The sequence below is a fragment of the Strix aluco genome, chromosome 31 (assembly GCF_031877795.1).
Source record: "Strix aluco isolate bStrAlu1 chromosome 31, bStrAlu1.hap1, whole genome shotgun sequence".
NCBI classification, from domain to species: Eukaryota; Metazoa; Chordata; class Aves; order Strigiformes; family Strigidae; genus Strix; species Strix aluco.
The window spans coordinates 3,363,585-3,384,351 of record NC_133961.1 but is presented as its reverse complement, the minus strand read 5'-3'; the positions used below and the strand labels follow the sequence as shown (position 1 = coordinate 3,384,351).

Below are 20,767 nucleotides of genomic sequence, written 5' to 3'. Positions count from 1 at the left end.
CACACAACTTCAATCTCCAACATAAAAGAAAACCAATTGAACTGCTAGAGAATTAAAAGGCATTTTTTATTATATATTTTGTTTGTATCTCGATGACAACAGATATTTCATTGTTTTCATGCTAACAGGAACTACTGGTTAGAAAATTTTCTCCTTTGTAACTGTGAGCAAGAAGTTTGACAGCACCCAGCATCATTCAATGCCTAAGCTCTTGCTGCTGAAAATCAACACTTAAGATCGTAGAATCATTTAGGTTCCAAAAGACCTTTAAGATTATCGAGTCCAACCATTAACCTAGCGCTGCCAACTCCATCACTAAACCATGTCCCTAAGTGCCACATCTACACATATTTTAAATACCTCCAGGGCTGGTGACTCAACCACTTCCCTGGGCAGCCTGTTTCCATGCTTGACAACCCTTTCAAGTGAAGAAATTTTTCCCAATATCCAATCTAAACCTCCCCTGGCACAACTTGAGGCTGTTTCCTCTTGTCCTATCACTTGCTACTTGGGAGATAAGACTGACACCGACCTTGCTACAACCTCCTTTCAGGTAGTTGCAGAGAGCGATAAGGTCTCCCCTGCGCCTCCTTTTCTCCAGACTAAACGATGTCAGTTTTAGTGATGTGGAGGCCTTTCCTTTAGAAGACAGATGGAAACTAGTGGTTCATTTCACACAAGCCATGAACCAGCTCTCTGAGGCCCACAGGGGAAGTTCCTATATATATTCCAGTGTTAAACCCCCTGAACTGCCTCATCTTTCCCTCCTCCACAACAGTAAGTTGGTACAAGACCCAAGTTAACTCATCCAAACTTACCCATTCAGCTTCATCATCATCACCACAGTCCCCGAAACAGGAGGTAGCTAGCCCATCCTGAGATCCCTTCTTTAGGACCCGGATTCCCTGCAAGTCCATCCGACGACCTTTTACCTCCAGTGCCCCTTCAAAAGCTTCCTGAGGCCAAGAGTTTTCAAACTCATCCACCAAAGCCAGCATCTCTTCAGACATCTGATCATCTTCTAACCCCTCCACTCCTTCTGAACCGTTGCTTTCTGCAGTGACTGCGTCTAAGAGGGAACACCACAAAAACTTCAAAAATTCTCTTACTGCTGCTTCTACAAATTGTATAAAAAAGATCTTTTTTTTTCTGTGACCTGACTTTTCCACTTGCCCAAACCAAGTATCACTGATTACTCACTGCACACTGCAAATGGAGAGGGGGACTGCAAAGAAGCATCAATAGTTGCTTCAAAAATCAACACTTCTAGACTACTTGCATCAGTTTCCTTTCCAAACCAGAACTCTGTCTGAGTGAGTAACCATGTGGTATCTTTTCTCTACATATGTGTATTAAACACCGAATAAAATGCTCTGTACCTGAACCATAGACACTTTTTCTTCCCTTCTGTCTGGCACATCTGATACAGAATTCACTAAGGTACAACCAACATGCGTTTGTAGAGTCTTGCAAGAAACTACATCCTTTAGCTTGGAAAGCATCTAAACCTTGATCTCATTTTTTGATTTAATGCATTTTGATGTTAGACTTAAAGAACAGGGAAACTGGTTTTAAGGGTTACTTTTCGCTTTACAGACAGAGGGTGGGAAAACGTAGCTTCTTGCAGCAAGGAAGACAGCTTTTCTGAAAAATCTAGAAACGGATTCATTTGTGAGCACTGATTTTGTAAGGCTGACTTACTTTCCAGTCTCAAGAAGGAGGGATCCCTTGCTGAACTCTGAGTAAGGACTTCGGGATCCTCTGCACCTCCCTCAGAGAGTCCTTCTGCCACTGCTGTAACTGACTCATGGTGGTCATCAAAGTATTTCTCCTTGTCATGACCGTCATCTGGATTTTTCTCATGACAGTGGCCTGAAAGAGAGAACTCCACTGATACACCACGTAAGACCACTCCTGGATACAAGCACAGAAGCTGTACTGCAGAAGCTACAGTCTTCTAGTTTTCTACATAGGATTTAACAGAATATTTCTACAAGGTATCAAAGACTTCATTCAGTGACTAAAAAGCTGACCTGCCTCTTGACAAGGCAGATCACCTCAAACAGGAAACAACGTCATTAGGTACACACTGTGAACTACTGAGGAAAGAAAAATCAAGTATCTTTTGAGAGAAGGTTGCACAGTACATAGAAAATTAATGTGCTGGTAGCCACTCCAATGAGCACTTCCAAGACATATTTTTAGTGACACTGCACCATACGTGGGAGTTGCCTGCCATATGAACTTCACTTAGACACCATAATGTGCACCGTGCTTACGTGCAAAAGAAAAAGGGCCAAGGCAGACTGATATGGGATTGCCAGGCTCTGATCTTCTGTGCCAACGACAGACAGTATGTAGGTAAGGCTAGCTCGTTAAATAGCCAAACAAAAGCTATGGGTATTAATCTGTGCCAAAAATCAGAAGTTTATTCAGCTGAAAATTTAACGTCTCTAATTCTGTGGTAAGGTTACAGGCTCAGATTCCACCAAATACAAATATCTAGGAGTAACACTGGAAAAATCCAAATGTAGAGCCAGTGATGAGCCCATAAAAAAACCAAAGCTGCATACATGCAACACTAGCCTTTGAGCATCCTTCAGTGAGACACCCTTAAGCTTTCACAGAGTTTAAAGGGTAGCCACCTTCAACTTTGTAGCAATGTTTTTGATCTCGAATACATTTTAACTAAAGATCTCAGATTTTCTAATAATAATTACTGGCCAGTCTTCCAGGGCAAGAAGCGTTCAGAGAGCTGCTCCCCCTGGGCAACCTCCAGAGCCGCCCAGGCAGAAACAGGATTGCCCACGTGTGCGAGAGGCTGGGGAGCTGCCCCGAACCCCACCGCACTATGGGACTGAGATGGACCAGGGCACCTTGCCCACTCTCACGCGGAAAGCCTGTCCCCACGGAGAAAAACATGCACTGTGTACAAAGCTGCTGCTCTCAAACCCCTCCTTCCTTCATCTCAGTCGCTTGCGAGTGAAACAGCATACGTATACAAATGAGTTAAGCAGCACACAGCAAATCAAAGAAAGCTTGAATTAATGCAAGATTCTCAACTATGTTTCCCATTCTATCCTCACGAATGCAAATTGCATTGCTCCATGCATATGGAAAGCATTATTTTTTTCAACTGGCAGCATAAAATACGAAGAATGTGAATAAAGTAGAACAGTGACTCCTTTCTTCTCCATGCAATGATCCCATGTTACAAAAGAATATTTTTAGGTCTCACTCTTTCATCAGGCCAGCAGGACGAAAGGATGGTTGTAACTCTCATGTAAGGGTAACGTGTTCCAACGCTTCTCAGCTAAGTAAAACTATAGCTTTTTGCTGTATGCTCTCTACTTTTGCATCTGTGAACACTCCGGTGGCATCTTTGGAGGAGAAACAGACCAGTAATTTCTGGGGGTGGGTGCGTGTGACCAAGTCAAACAAATAAAACTATATTCATAAACTGTCAAAACTTTCTTGCCCTACCTTTTCTGCCGTAAAGAAGTCAGTGTTATGAGTACATACACAAAACAGAAGCAGTTAACTTCATAAACTCTTTTAACATCTGCCACACAGTCATACTCTGCCTTTCCCACTCTATCAGTCATTGAGTCTTTCTTTACTTCCCTCCCCACCTCCCCATGCCATCAATAAAAAATTAATTGGTTCATTACAAAAATTATAAAATAATCACTTCAATATGTGGAGATCCTCATGTTTAATTTATGAGAAATGCTGTGCACAGAACCCTAAAGCTGAAACTAGTCCCCCTGTCTGACATCAAACCAGCCTGATTGTGATGCAAGTCAGGTGCTTCTCAGTAATGCGATGACCACAGTTCCCTTTGCCGAAGGTCAACTCATCGTTAGTATAGAGACAAAAGCAAAGGGACTGAAAAACAGACAACTATTTTAAATTGAAATGAAACCACCAAAAAGAGAAAAAAAGCTGGAAATAGCAAGCAGAAGGAAAAAAAACAGATGACACTTAAAATTCTACTTAAGACCAATTCTGTTAATGTTAATTTACAAACACTGACAGCTAAAACCAGACTGGATCAGAGTACTGGCTTTCTTGAGATCTGAGAGCTGCTATATATAGAAACCTGAGTGCCCTAGTTTTTTTTTCAAACTGCTGTTTTCAGTTGTCTGACGTCACTGGAGAAAAAAACCTGCTGGTTGAAAAAACCAATGGAAGTTCAAGATCTCAGATGAGCGTCCCGTGAAGCTGGTGGTGCTGAAACGCTGCAGGCGAGGACTTTCCAGCTTGCATCAGCCAGATGCCTGAAGACTAGTGGGGTAGATCAGCAGGTAAAAGTGCGAGAGCAGCAAGGGAACAACGTGCCCCCGAACTCCAGGCACATTCAGTGGCTGTAAAACATTAGTTGTAGCGTTGCAACACTTACAGCACCTCAGCCGTGTGAAGGACAAAAGTGACTGCCAGCCTACAACTGCTCACCTGTGTATTATGTATTAACATTTCATATATCGTGATTGTCTAACCATGCACGTGTGAATTCCAGGTGTAAAGACCTGGTACAGCAATACTGCAGCTACAAAACTTGGAACTCTGAAACTACTTCACAGTACTTGATCAATCCAGCTTACTCCATCCTGAAAACTTACTAGAGAAGGATCACCTTCCTGCTCATTTACCTTCTGAGAGCAGCTGTTGCCACTGTTCCTACTGATTCTGCAGAGCTAAGAAAGGTCAGAGGAAAGTGGATCATGAGACCTGTTTACTATGTTCCAGGCAGTGAAACAAAGATGCTATAGAGATGATGCAAAGCAAGTGTCTGGGCCTTTAAGTGATGGAAATAACACAAATGAAGAGTCTGACTGTGCCAGGTTAATGTGGAAATTGGGAGGAAAAAAAAAGAGAATAGTTCTTAAATTATAAAGCAAATCCACTGGATAGAAAAAACAAACACAAACTCTAAACTGACACATCGAGAGCTTGGAGATCAAAAGCAGAATACAGTATTATATATTAAAGGTCTCTTTCTCATACTGTTCTAGTTTGTAATTTTTTGGGGCCAATGTTAATGCATGTGTACAGCATTAGCACAATAAACATTTTAAATATAGAAAAGATCTGCTAGATCATTCCATCTAATATTAACCACCTTCTTGATTTTCAGGACCCCACTCCAACATCCATCGAAGCTGTGGTACCTACTGCACTTGCCAGGGCTAAAAAACCCCAAACAAAAAGTCAAACTTAAGTTCTTGTTTAGGAATTGGATATATCCAAACTCTTAAGCTGAAAGCCACTTAGTGTAAGGAAAGAAACACCCAGAGTGTTGACATCTGTAGCAAGGAAGGAGAAATAGTAGGAAAGAGAAGTGATGCAGTAAGTTATGTTGAAGACTTGTTCCATCTGTAGAGGGATAACAAGTATTTGTTCTGAATGATACTTCATATTGCCACATTTCTCACAAAAGTCACACTTGGAAACAATTATGAACTTCCCCTGTTACATATAAACTTTTTTGGTACTACCTGGGGTTTTCCTGTTTGTCTCCTGAGGTACATCTGACAGAGAGAATGAGGCCTCACTAAATATTTCCACTGTTCGACTCCTATATATCAACTTAAGGTAGATGATTTGGTGTCAACAGCATTGGAAATAAAAAGTAGAATTATCTCCAAGTGTCTTTGGTCAGCACAGAGTTTTTACTGACTTTTAATTCTTTATTTGTCAGTGCAGAGCTTGCAAAATATGGCATTTCTAACTACCATCTATGTTCCAACATACTAGGTTTAAGAAAATTATTAGCTCCTAACTTCTTATGATGAGACAAATGAATTTCCTTAAATTGTTACATATTTAGAAATTATGATGGCAGAATAATGCTTCAAAACTAAAGTCATTTAAAATTTAGATACTGATTTTTTTTTCCCCTACCACTTGAAATAAGCAGAGCTGGATTATCTCTTGAATGAATGATTACAAGAGTCAAGTGACTATTGCTGTAGTCAGTGACTTGCATTAGATTATGCAAAATGCAAGTTATCTGGAGATAAGTGTCACTTAAATGATGTGCCCCTTTATGGTTAAACAATGCAAAGAGAGAACTCTACTTAATACAGATGTAAGTCAGCCTAATACTCGAATTGTCAGAGCACGGAACAAACTGAACCCAAGATGCTAACAGGAGTTATTTATTAACTCCAGACTTGTTTTTTGATACACACTCAAAACTGGTATTCCCCACAGTGAAATTCAGTGAGGGTAGTTATCTTTTTTTATAGCAGGAATGACATATCACTGAGCTTAACGGAAACAGGTTTTAATCCCTGCATGCAGATGAAAAGTCTCACCTACAGACATCTCAGGAGCAGTGTATCGATAAGCAGTCGTCTTTTTACTTTTGCTAGTCGCTGCTTACAGAGATGCAGAGACATGAGTCAAAGGAGGTGGTATATTACCACTTTACACATGAAAATGAGTAACAATTAATGCTGCTCTTAGGTCATGTGAAAACTTTAGGAGTGCTCACTGCTTGGGTGACACTGCATATTTAGAATTAGGCTAAAATATATCAAGTCTAGAAATTAAACTGAAAACCAGCATATTGTCACCCACCACCTTTATAGAACAAGCCTTGCTCAGTCCCTCACGTCACAGGCAGTATCATTTACCAGGGTTTACAAAAATAAACTGGAATGAACGAACTCACCTACCAGAACCCTTTTTTTGCATCTAAAACTCCTTTGATCTCAGTCATCAAGATTTGGGCTAAACTAGCACCTGAAGAACTGTCTTACTTTCTGCACCACGGTGACTTTGCTACAACATGACTAACAAGCCAGGGCAGTGCTATGGGGAAGTGCTGTTTGAGAGACCATCCTTCAGACAACACAGAACACACAAACTTTGACTTTCAGGACAATGTTAAAACTGGTGATTAACACGCTTCGTACCCAAATGACCTTGATGTTTCAACGTGCACGTGATAATTTCCTAAAGATGTTGTGAGCCGTTAACAGTAACCATGTTATTCCAGTCACGTATGAACTGGTATTTGACTGCAAAACATTTGTTAAGGGAAAAAAAAATCCATGCCAATTATTTTGAGATGAGTTTTAAAAGCAATAAAATGAGCAGGAAATAGAGAAGAGACTTATCTTTAGCAGCTATTGCTGCTCTGCTCACCTTAATTATAAATTAACATGGTTCTATTAAGATTTTGCTCTAAAATTCATGCATTCCTTTTCTTACAGTTTTCCTGCAGAAAATACATATTTACACTTCAAAATGAATCCCATGATTAAGCTCTGAAAGCAGAAACTGCAAACCACTTATGACTGAACAGGAATGTCATCAGAAACATTACAGAAAGGTCACAAGCCATTAACTGCTGAACTGCAAGACAGCACTGTGCTCCAGAAGCGATGCCAAAGAAAATCTGGTGCTTTCCACACACGCAAGGATAAAAAAACCCCACCAAAACAGAGTTCTCAGTTTATTTTTAGTGAAAAATGATCAACAAAGTGACAAACAGAGCAAGGAAGTAAAGGGAGAAGAAAAGTAGAAGTTCTTAATTACAGTTACGTGGCTATGCAACACTGAGCTGTGAGTGTCTGACAGGTCTAATTTAACTGAAGAGAAATACATGAGTCCTGCTACATATTCACTGTGCACTACAGGACCCAGAAAAGATACAAAGCAGACGGGCAACCTACATCTGCAGAAGCATAAAATTGTTGGAAGCCTTGTTGCAGGCTGGAAAAGGCAAACAGCCTACCCACTGCTCACTGCACCCAACAGCATCACCGACAGCTTCATCAAGGCACGACTACACTCCCTAACTTATTGTTACCTCCAGTACCTTTTACAGCTGTAACATACTGGATAAATCACTAAAAATAATTTATCTACTACCCACGCATCACCTTTGTTACTATTCTGGAATAATGAAGGACAGATTGTAGTAAATTCCCTCTCTGGTCAAGTGTTTCAAATTAAGTATCAGTATGGGTACTGGCAAAGAATGGTGAGTGTAATGCCCAAAATTTAGACTGAACTTTTGGTTTTCTCCCCACACAGAAACACTTGTTCATTTTTAGCTTTTTTCCTTTAATATAAACCCTTTGCAAAACTGGAAGTTACAGGACAAAAATAAACATTTTCAAAGGACAGGACATGCTGCTAACTGAAAAATATAAGCTAAGTATAAAGAATGAATAATGAAAAGCAATAGGAAGTATTTTAAAAGTTGATTTTCATAAATTCCTAAATTCTCTGAATTTCCCCCTTAGCTAAGCAGTCACTGGCCCTTCTTCAAAGATGATGAGAGGCATGCTCAAAATCGGGTAGTCAGAAGAGTGTGCTACATCAGTTTTGGTCTGATGCATAGCAAACAACAGGATGAGGGTTTATGTGGTCAAAATTTAGACTCAAGCACACAAAATGAAGCATACAGAAGTTCTTTCTTTTTTATTATTTATTCCAACAACAGGTTTTCAATTAAGAGGATTATATAAGAAAACAATTGTTCTCACTTGTAGGGAAATAGTTTTAAAATCTGATTTGAAGCCAAAAGATGCCTCTGAATTGGCTTAGCTATAGATTTAAAGATTCTGTATTTGTCTCATTACAGCAGTTCTGATTAAACCTTTCAAAACATACAAATGCCAACAACACATAACCAGATTTCTTGTTCGTATTAAGTGAGAGAAATACCTCATCACTGCATAACAGAGCAGCTCCTGATACACAGACACACAAATTCTCCTTATGAAATATAAAAAAGTGATAAATAAAACATGGAAAAATATTTAAAGAGGAAGCCAAACCTATTTAACTTAGAACACAATGCAGTTTAATAAGGGATATGCATGCAAAACGTCTTGAAGAATTCAGTAGACTACTTCGTAACAGAGTAGAAAATGTCAACTGTCCCCCCCCAACACCTCTTCCACAGTTAAAAACAGGGAGGGGAAAATCAAAGAGGTTGACTACCTAAAGACTTCACTCTCCTCCTTCCTCACCACCCACTAAAACAGGAGCTTGTTTTTTCAATGATGCACATTTAGAAGCAATAACTTGCTCTATGATGCCTGGGAATAGGGCCCAAAACACAGAAACATCTAAATTTAAACTCTCCAATCCTGTCAGTGGATAAAAAAAGACCAGAAAATGTCTCTTTGGGGGGACCCTGGTCCTATATATGGAGCATGGAGGTAAGTAGCACTCCAGTCTGAACTTCAGACTGTGCCTCAAGAATAGCTTGATTTTTTTTGTTTGTTTTGGGGAAGAAAGGAAAGAGAGCAAGAGAAACAAGCACATCTATGTTCTGAAGATAAAGGCTTGTCCTCAGTGACTTCTCCTATGTGCTAAATTTTTTTTTTTTTACTGTCAGATGAGAAAACAGTTACTCATTAATTCCTTAATAAACACTCACCCACAGTAGACCACAGTATAATGTGTGTTATGAATATCAAACTACTAATACTTAGTTCCCTGCACACAACGCACTTCTGAAATCTGTTTCTGATTAGGCCATGGACATTCCTAGTTAAGGATCACTAGCATAAGCAAAGGTAACTGTGGCCTGCACTTGTTTTGCTCTCTTTCTAATCTTTCCTCCACCATACCTCTTCCTATGCTAAACATTAAATATTTTGTCAGATCCTGTGATACCTATGAACTCAAGTTTAAGAGGGACTTTAAGTACAACAGTAACCTACTCATGAGAAATGGCATCGTGTAGTTGAATTCCACAACAGTTAACTAGTTACTGTTAGCTTTCCACTGCTCCCAACGTACAGGGGTGGCACTATAAAGCCAAGTAACGGCCTTAAGTGTGTGTCTTTTGACTACCACTCTGTCTGTAAGGTTTACACCATATGTTGGGATTTAAACAGTATTCCACAGGGAACTGTTTTCATATTTTTTATTTTAAGAAAATATTTTGGATAGGCTGTATTTATGTTTATCTGTGTATCTCTTCACTAGGTTATACTGCTCCACAGAAGCAGATTAAGAGTCAGACTTGGTCCATGACTTTTTATAGATTTGTTTGGGATAGATATCCATGCAATCTCCTCCTAACTGGAGATCAAAGACACTGACACACTCAAATAGCAAAACTGTGTTAACTGGTCAGGCAGGTATGCCCCTTGCTCCTGATCTAAGACAGCTTTGAAGTGCTTAGCAGTTTGTCTGACAGGCCACATTTTATACAATTCCATGAAGAAGCAGGGTTGTTGCTGTAAGATAAAAAAATTAATCCTGGTTTTGAGGGAGTAATGAACAAGAATCAGGTTAGTCTTTTCTTAAGTCCAGGTAAGGAATACCTGTAGAAGATTTTGACAAGAATACTGCCAACCACCCTAGTTTAGGATTCAACAGGAAAATACTCTCCTCACACTGCTAGAATAGAATGAAGCTATGGAACAGTGCCTGCAGAAAGACTAGGAATTTTTGGAAGAATGTCCCTTCTCCCCAAAACCGCTGCATTCACGAAGCATCAATCTCTTCCTCTAGGGAAACTTTGAATTGTCCTAGTTTCAGTCACTAGCAGCCAGAATAGATGATAGATTTAAAGCTTTGAGGACAGTCAGAGCACAACACAAACTCACATGAACCAGGCAACCAACCTTAAAAGGAAAAAACAAATCAATAAAGTAGACAGATCAGGGGTAGTTAAGTGCCTGGCACTCCATGGCTCAGCATGCAGTGCTCATTTTAATCTGAGCACATGGCATTGCATGCTGCTTTGAGACAATCTCAACATGACTCATTATAGGCTGAGGCTACACATCACCACTTTACAAGTTCTCAGATTTAAGCCAAGTGAATACAGCCTTCAAGGTCTTGCCACCTTGTTAATGACACTAAACTACACCTTGTCAGTTCTCCCATACGTGGGGATCACATATTTAAACCAACTCACTAACTCAGTCTGTGTGGCTTTACTATGAAGTTGTTTGTGCAACTACATCTTCCTGGAGATGTAGATCTTAAAAAGGCTATTGAACATATGCAGTTGTTGGGCCTTTTTAAAAAGGTCCAGCTCTAGGCAGTGCACACTGTTCAGGTTCAGTAAGAATTTTTAGCAGCTACGTGCAAGAAACCACCACTGGCAAAAGCAGCCTCCTAAAAGAGATGAAGACACAGACAGTAGCAAATATGTCTCATTTTCTCTACATTCCTATCAAAAAAAAGCACCAAAAACATTGCAGGGAAATGTTAACACATCTGATAACTGAAGGTAGCAGGTTTTGAAAAATGTAATTGGGAAGAGAACCTTTTCCCTTCCACTCTACCCCAATGATCTTCCTCCTACTACGTGAGCATGTAGTTATGCTGAAGTAACTGAAGGATCCACATAACATATCATGAAGAATCAGCTGCACTATAAAGGCAGATAAAAATGGGAAATGTCATATTTAGTTTAATACTGTACTGCTTTTCCTTCATATATTAATAGTTTTGCATCAGTAGACTCTCACTGAACTCTCCTACAATTCTAAATTCCCTTCCACTGTGCTATCCCCATTTCCTCAGTCACTCCTGCAGCTGAGGCCATGACTTTCTTCTCCCACCTCTGCTAGCCTGTAGCCTTCTGATCCTGGGAGAAGACCGAACGAATACAGAACACTAAATATCGCAGGCACACCATTCTTAAGAGAGCGTGATGCGAAGTGAGACTGATGACTGTTGGGAGAAGCTGTTAGGTACACTGTCATGCTGTAAATAAGCAGAGTAAGTGTGTAAGCTAGCCATGATTTAAAGAAATTGCCTAATGTCAGCATAAAAAGATGCTGCAGACCAAATTCACCCATTAGCATGTTTAGCAAATGCAAAAGAAAGGAAAGACAGGTTTCAAAGTGAGCCTGACACAACGCTATCTGCGTGAGGTCCTTCACTTTCGGCCTCCTTCAGCCACTCAAGAGATGCTAGACAAAGACTTTTCAGGGAAAGATCTGATTTATACAGTAGGCACCAAAGCAAATAGTAAAAAGTATCAAAAAGCCTGCGTCTGGCCAACTGGCTTCCTCATCACAGCACTAAAATTTTAGAAATGCCATGATTATTGCAGCAAAGGTGGATGGTAGGAACGGCTTCTTCCCTTGCTGGGCTACTGATGCAGAAATGGTGGCACAAAATGGAAAGAATAATGGGGGTCACATTATTCCCACAGAGCACATTCTCACAGAAGATTTCTCCAGGATCTCCCAGTCAGAGGCACATCTGACATTTCCTGATGCCCCCACCCCTTAGGGATGTCTGCGTCCAACAGGACAGAAAACAGTCCTCATTCTCCCTATCTCCCACCTGCCTGCATTCAGTAAGACGTTTCCATTCTACACAAGTACAATTTAACCTCCTCTTACTCCTTCAGCACCGCAGAGCCCAAATACGGTGACCCAGACTCCGCTGTGCAGCACCAACACATCTTTCAGATGGACTGACACTGTAGGATCTCCGTTGTCAGAAATGCTGGAGGGAGAAAGAATCCAGCTCGATTCTCAGATCCCAGGTGGAACCTGCAGGTTGAACAACAGGCACGCGGGTGCGCGCATGTGTGTGTTGGGGGGAGAAATAAGCAAGTGAGTGTTTAACTTCAAATGATAACACTGATTTTAGAACTGCTGCTGTTTAAGACAGAACCCATTTTCTCGACGCTACTCTTAAATGACAATGCAAACATTTGCCATGACATGCTTCTGAGAGCTCTGACAAGCTTTGCGTGCTTCACAGAATTCTGCTTGTTTAAAAACCCTACTGGGCTTGACTATTGTGTTTATACAGATGAACTTTCCCATAAGGCAACGGAGAGAGAGTAAAAGCAATAGAGAAAGGAATGGTCAGAGATCCCATCCCTTCCATTAATATAACCACATCAGTAAGAGTACTAAACACTTGTGGTAGTCTAAATAAGGCTCGGGAGCACTCAAGAATTCTGCCTTTATATGATATGCAAGTCAAAGAAAGAAAAAGTGAATTTTAAACAGACAGTAGTGTTCAGTTCAGAATCCCATACAATTGGCACAGAATCTGGGCTTTTGCTTCAACTAAAACAAGATCAAATTCTGAGCTAAGCTCAACACTCTTCACCCCAAGAGTAAACATCCCCTTTTCGACCTATTAACACTGTCAGTGATGAGCGTTCCTTGAAGGAACAAGACACAGCAGCTTGATACGGAGGAAACTAAAATGCTATTATGATAAAAATGTCTAAAAATGTCTAAATCTGTAGCAAGTGGAACCAAAATTCAGCAGCCCCTTGTCAGTCATAGCTTGCAGAGGGTCACTAAGTGAAGGGTGCATTTAAAAATGCAAAGTATTTCACATGTCTCTGGTTTAACACACTATTGTAAAGAAAATGTATGTGAAGCTTTTCCTTAGTGTTTTGTGTCCCTGAAATCGCTATAGGGAACTCAACGTGATTGCAGCTGTCAAGTTAAGAGTCAGAGGCTTAAACTGTGATGTTGATTTAAACATGTTATTTAATCTGTCCATAAGCTTACTATTAGGGTTTCAAGCAGAGATTCATTCTTCTTCAGGTCAACCTCTCCTCTTCAGGTCAATTTGCTTAAAGGTCTAAGCTTATTAACTTTGTAAGAACTTAAGTGCTGGGGGACAAAGGAAAATCCATACACTTAAAAGATCAAATACCTTTTCCCCACATTTTATTTTAAGAGGACGTAGATGAAATCAAACCAGACTTTCGACTGCATGTGGTACAAGGTATTTGCACCACAAGAGGGCACTGAAGCCATACTTAAAGCGGATCATTGGGCTCTTGCTGTACACATTTACAGAACTAAGTCATAAAGGAAGGAAGCACGCATTGCTTTCAAACACACATCACTACATGAAAACATTCCGATATCTTGACGGCACACCCATACATTTATAAAGCACTCACACTGCCTCTACTTCCAACAGAGCAGCACAAAGCTTTTTGTAAAAGTACTACCCTGCCAAGTAACGAAAGACAGAGAGACTAAAGAAACTTGAAAGACGTTGTGCATCGTGTTTTGAACATCATCTGTCTATTAATAAAGTGAATTGTGATTGTGAAAAGGGACTGTGAATTTTGATCTTGTCTAAAAGAATGTGAAGTGCACGAGCTCCTAACTGGAACTGTCAGTCAGGGGTAGATGCTTACAGTCAGGTAAAAATATTTTGAGTACAAATGACTTCTGCTTGTCCAAGCAGCAATTCTGTTTACACACGTACGGAAAAGTCCTATGCAACAGCAATTAAATCAGCATGTTTCAACAGCCAGCTGACCATCACACTAGAATTATGCTGCTAGTATACTTTTTAGTAAGGCTTGACAACATCTGAATGTCCACATCAGCCAATGAAGTGCCACAGGAACAATCCCTTTGGCATTAACGGGATATTCCTCTACAGGCTTTCTCACATGATAAAAGCAACTTGCAATTTTTGCCATAAAGTTGTTCAAAACAAACCCTGGCAATGCACCTGTATCGGGTCTGGCTGAGCCAGAATTGGTTTTCCCCTGTAGCAGCCCTCATGGTGCTGTGTTTTATGCTGGGAGCTGGCAGGGTGTTGATAGCACACTGGTGTTGTGGCTACTGCTGAGTAGTGCTTACACAGCACCAAGGCTCTTTCTGACATTTCCCCCCCCACAGTGGGACGGGGTGGGCAAGATCTTGGGAGGGGACACAACCAGGACAGCTGACCCGAACTGACCAAAGGGATATTCCAGACCATATGACGTCTGCTCAGTATAAAGCTGGGAGAAAGGAGGAAGGGGGTGGGGTCACCCTTGGTCCTCCGAGGCAACCCCTACGCGTATTGGAGCCCTGCTTCCTGAGAAGGCCCGACATCGCCTGTTCATGGGAAGTAGAGAATAAATCTGTTTTCTTTTTTTTGCTTCCGCGCGCGGACCTTTGCTTCGCTTTGCTTATATTAAAACTGCTGTTGTTTTACCCACAAGGGTTGTTTTGTTTTCCTATCTTATTTTCTTTCCCTCCTTTGCCCTATTGAGAAAAAAAGGGGAAAGGGGGGGAAGTGATAGAGCAACTTGGTGGGTACCTGGCTTTTAGCCAAGGTCAAACCACCACAGCACCATTTCAGTATCAAAGGTAACGCTGGCTTTCTCTACTAGCTTAATGAGCAGCACAAAGCCAAAGTATCTCATTTCTGCAGCCCTGAGAGTTGACCGTGTTTTTCACATGAAGTTCTTTACGCTTACACAAGTCTCTTGGTCCTGTTATTTGTGTGTCAGATATGGCTGCTCAGGTATCTGTCAAGCAACATGAGGTTTCTGCTACTTAACATGCTTCAGGAACTGACTTGCCAGTAACGTAACGGTTGATCATGCAGTAGCAACACTGAACACTGCCAAGTCACCTCTAGAATGACCACCACAGAATAACCCCGTAACAATGAAGTCTTCTGACCACTTTCTCAGTTATTTGGGAATAAGGCAGCATGTGGGCTCTTGGTCCAAGTGATGGAGGCGTATGTTGCACTGCAGCACTGGTGCTCTACAGTATCCAGATTTGTCGCAACTCACTGACCTCCTGCAGTTGCCTAAAACACGTCATAGGTGATTATAGTGGTACTAAATTTTGCACACTTCACACACTTCCTCCATAAGCAAAATAAATCACCAAAAACCTTTGCAGATTTAGAAATCCTTTTACAACAAACCCAAACATTTATGTAAATTTCAATACGGGAAGCAGATGTTAAATAGAAAATTGTTGGTCTGAGGTTTTTAATTCCTCTTCTTACAGGCGTGAAGTGACTCGGGTTCGAAATATAAATTTCTATCTAGAACAGAGGTAAGTTAGAAAAAAAAAAAAAGTGCCAGGCAGCAGTATAGACAGGAGCATATAAGCAAGCGTCCACCAAGTCAGCATTAGTGTTTCACACTTCCAAAGTCCTGTGCTAACAGCAAATGTCCCAACATGCTCGAGAAAATTCCCATTTCACCTATTTGAAATACACACCAGGCACATACTGTAATAAAAAAATCAGACTACAAATACAGATTTTTGATCCCAAATTCCATCCCACGCTAACATGTAACTCCCACTGACCATTTGCTGGATTCTGCCGATGGCTCACGGCAGCAGAGCAAGGAACTCCGTGTTGGGTTCAGTTCTTGTGAATAGAGGCTTTTGACAGGCGAAGCAAAACCACAGCTATTACATGGGCCTACAACCCAAAGCACAGGCAGCCCTACTACTGTTACTTGCAGAAATACTGAATGAATGCTTATCAAAACAAAATATTAAACCAGAGACATTTGACATTCCCATTTCTTGGTAAATTTTTCAGCATAATATATCCATCTAAAAGGATATAAATAGTTATGACATGCCATCAAGTACATAGTAACAAGAGGACAAACTAAATTCAGCATCAGATGACCCCAAGCAGCCACACATGATCTGAAAGGATGTGAAAATCTCCCAAAGTAACAATCCAGTGATACTGGGATTGTCAAGCAGACACTTGATCCATGTATTTACAAATGTGCTACGTTAGCTCTAAACCTAAAGCCCCATTCAGAAAGGTGTGTGAAAGTAGTGTTCAGCTTGCATTTTGTCATCAAAATGTGCCTTCCAGTCTGTCATGGAGCCAAACAAGAGCACATTATGTTGCTTTATGAATCTCGTAAGTCTACATGACATTAACGTTTTAACAAATGCTCCAAGTGCAACAGGTAATGTTAAATATTAGCATCTAAATACAGTTCCCATTTTTCAGGTTCTTAGGTTGAATAATTGTATGTACTATTGCATTACGTATGTAAGGTCAAAATTCAAACTTACAATCTCTTTTCAACTCTTTTCTTTGGACTGAAGGATGAACAGAGGACTCCCAAAATTTCAGGATACTTCTAAGTGCGAAGTGTGATTTCTGGGTACGCGTTCTTGAAATAATTCTGGTTTTGGAGACTTAACCTCACTTTCATACAGCCTGTCAAGGTTCCTCTCGAGTCAGTTGAAGTTTACAGTGGGGGAAAAAAAGTATTTCCCCAAACCTTATGAAAATAAGATAGGCAAATCTACCTTTCCATTTTTGAATTCTGAGTTTTGACTTAAACCACAAATCATCATCAAGGTTGAATTAACCAGTGTGTTTATTTTATGCTCTGCACAAGAATTTTTCTGCACAAGAAATTTACACTATTTGTCAGGTTCATACTTTCAGGTTTCTTGCACTCAGACAAAAGATGACCTAAAGGATGTTATAAATAGAAATGAAAAAGAAAGAAATATTAAGACAGGAAGAGTCCCAGAAAAAGGCAAAAATAGAGAGTAAAATATTTAAATACAGGAATACTGAAATTTAATGAGCAAATTAACATGCTAAGGCATATTCAGCTCTCTCTTGATTTAGCAGCTTCATAGATTCGTTAACAAATAAAACCAATCCCAATGAATATATTCACACTCACTGTGTTAACCTGTGGCCAAGCTAGCAAAAAAAGGAAAGGTAACACTTTTCTCACAAGCACTTTTGATAGGGGTTTCTCCTCACATTCAAGAAACTTACTAAAACTTACTAAACAGCATATGCAGTAATAGTTGGCCTCAAAATGGATCAGGAATCAATGCAAACAGCAGTCAAGAATCAGCCAAAGCAGAGGAGTATTTTAAGTATTATAACAAGGAGAAAAAGCGTACAACACAAAAGAAAGATGTAAAAGATCACTTTGGGGTTCCAATACAGCCATCCCTCATTACTGCCTCAGTTCTGTGAATATACTGTTAAATTACTTTCTGCTTCACTTCAAAACAGGGTGGCTATCGTTGAGGTTGGGCTGAAACAACTTCAACCTTGTTACAGCCATTTTTAAAGAAGATCTTAATAAAAAGTAAACAAACATTGACATTTTTTTTTCCAGAACAGCGAAAGCGTCTTTTGTGATGAAATGTGCAAGTTCCATTGCTGCTTACTCTATCTATTGGGATTTTTAAAAGAAGGGCAATCTGATGTTAAGAGATTCAGTGATAGGTACCAGTGTAAGAGTTGATGGTATGGAAGTCAGCCAGAGACCCAGCAGCTGGGCCATAATACCATTTCCTACACTACATTTAGCCAAACAGCATTAATTTTTCCGCACAGCTGATGTGCTGTCGATCAGGGCAAAATGCATAAGGCCATAGAAGATAGTATTATTCTAATGACATAGTCCTGGAATTTCACCTACAATGGCATGATCCATACTGTAGCAGGAGATACGATGGCCTCTAGCTTATGGTTAGACAGAGTAATTCTAGATGGTAAATCAGAGGTTTCTCCATGTCTTTGCACTGGCGAGGGAATTAAAAAAACAATTCAGAGTAAGTCCTAGCAATACTAAAAATCAAAAGCATTTCTCTCATGTGAGGTTTCTGTTTAAAAACAAAGGAATACCTTAGTAACAAAGGACACCTTAGTAACAATTTGAGAGAGAAGGGATTGCAAAATATATTCATAAGTGTTCTTCAAGATTGCTCATAAGCAGCATGTTAGCCATATGGAAGTACAGACACAATACTTGAAATATTCCATGGGATTCACTGAAATGAAAGAATCGATCTCCAAAAGCTATTATTGGGGTTTTTTAAACTACAAGTAGCCACTATGGACAATAAAGTATTCTATGTCAAATATTTTAAAATATTTTTCGGGGAGAGACTGGGTTCAAAGTCATTCTTCTTACAGCTTTTTGGAGGGTTAAGAGCAGTGACCACAGACCCCATAGAAACAAAATTATGTTGACGCAATATAGTCTATTCTGTAAAGACTGAACAGCAGAAAATGACATCCAAAGCACTGAACACACCGAAAGGATATGAATTAAAACTAAACTGCTCTTCACCAAATTCTTCAGCTTTAAGAAAACATATCCATCTGACTGTAAAATTCGAGGGGATGTACAAAGAGGCTGTTGCGTAGCCTAGCAGTGTAGCTGTGCACTTCCATAAATACTGAATGCAGCATTCCTCATTTACCAGGAAGAGATATCCGTGAGGCTGTATTAGTGACACACTCAGGAAGCCATCTGCACTCAGTGGCAGCCCTCTAGATATTTAAGAGATCACCCTCAAGCACTTCTTAATGGACTGTAACTTCTCCATTAAAAGCAGTGCCTCAGCCTGGGTTCTTACAGGGAGGAAGCCCTATAAAGCAAAAGGGAGGATCCTTGGAAAAGAAGTAGAGTAATCATGAATTTCAGGTGCAACACCCAAGGCAAATAGACAGTATTTCACTTGTGGTCCATCTTTAAGCAGTTGCTTACCACTGCACACAGAAGAGGTGATGTTGTACAGAAAAGGGTAAAACTGCAAACAGCGGATCATCTTCAGGCTGCTTTCACACTCCAAGCACTTGGTCGTCAAATCCAGAGCGTGTCTGAAGGCCTGCAGGGCTCCACTAATGTTGTTCAGAGCCAGATATGCATTTCCTAGGCTCAAAAAAGTCAGAGGCTGCAAAGAGAAAAGCAACGTACCCCAGCATAAGTATGTTCACTGTTTAAAACTGAAGCCAACTAGGAAAAATCCCTGTCAATCCACACCCTCCCAAATTTGGCTGGAAAGAATTTAGAAAACTTCTTAAATAGGAGCTGCCTATTCTTAGAATGGAGAACTAACAGCTTCATGCATTGGTGCTAAACAAAAGCTGTTTTGACATAAGGTTGTGTTCAGGATTCCATCTTCCTACGATGAAAAACAGCTGTTAAATACACACAAGTTGAAATGAAGCATTAAATACTTACTTATAACCCATCATAAACCTAATGCTTACTGCACAGTGTAGCAAAGAACTAAATTTCAATGCTTGGAGACGTTTTACAATGATTAAAAGTCAGCAAAACGTCAGTAAAAATATTACTAGTGTTCTAGCAGGACAGATGCATTTCACTTGTCAGGAGTGTTCAGGATTTACTGGAGCAGAAGTAGGTTACTGAAAACACAATGTCACACTAGCTTAGGGGTATACATTTATGTTTACTTTAAATTCTTTATAAAACTTAGTATTTTTGTCCACTGCTTTTGGCTAATCTCCCTAAAATATGTATTTTTTTAAAAACTACAAATTATAAACACCTTTTTCACTGGGTAGGATTTGATTAGCACTTTAATATAGGCACACAGTAAAGCATTACATTTTGTTGACAAAAAAGTCTTTCACTTACACAAAGTAATTTGCTGCAATTAACAGTATAATGCTAGAATAATGACTGTAATATTGTAATTCAGCAGTCATTTTTTCCATTGACATAATTTTACATTCATTATCTGAAAATCTGGAGACTTATCAGTGGCTTAAGATTTTTCAAACTCATCTTGTATTATTAAACACTATTCAGAAAAAGCTGCAAGCTGAGCAAGAGGATTTTTTTCTAAAAAAGCTTTTGCTAATATAGCACATCCTTCACTCCCTGTAGCTGTAATTCATTTTAATTTGTATTTACTCTCCATTATATTCCAGGAAATACTATTCAAGTACAAATTATCCTGCCAGATTTTTTGATACAATAGGTATTGAGAATGCCTGAAAAAAAATAGGAGCAGGCATTGTGGTAACGAGGTAGGACTCACCAATATTTTTGAAGAAAAGCCCTACTCCCACAGCATGGGGCTAAGGACCTCCTTCCCTCCAAGGCTCTGCTTTCAAGTGCTCTGCTTAAGGCCCATCATTCAAGCATAGCTCTTTCTGTAGTTCCCTTTTGCACTCTTACCTGCCACCCAGATGAGCTAGGTTCCTCTCCAACAATTGCAAAATTGTTCCTGAATGCTACATTGAAAAGGCTTATTCTGTTTTTAGCTTT

At 39.9% G+C, this 20,767-nt stretch overlaps 1 protein-coding gene across 1 annotated transcript in view; it reads right to left on the bottom strand.

Moving 5' to 3' along the window:
* TTC17 (tetratricopeptide repeat domain 17) overlaps nt 1–20,767 on the bottom strand; it is a 60,119-nt gene that overhangs the window by 11,652 nt on the left and 27,700 nt on the right. The window contains exons 16-18 of the mRNA XM_074809745.1: nt 19,235–19,421; nt 1,702–1,872; nt 819–1,069 (exon numbers count right to left, since the gene is read on the bottom strand). Coding sequence (XP_074665846.1) covers nt 819–1,069; nt 1,702–1,872; nt 19,235–19,421 — 609 coding nt within the window. The remainder of the gene's footprint in view (nt 1–818; nt 1,070–1,701; nt 1,873–19,234; nt 19,422–20,767) is intronic.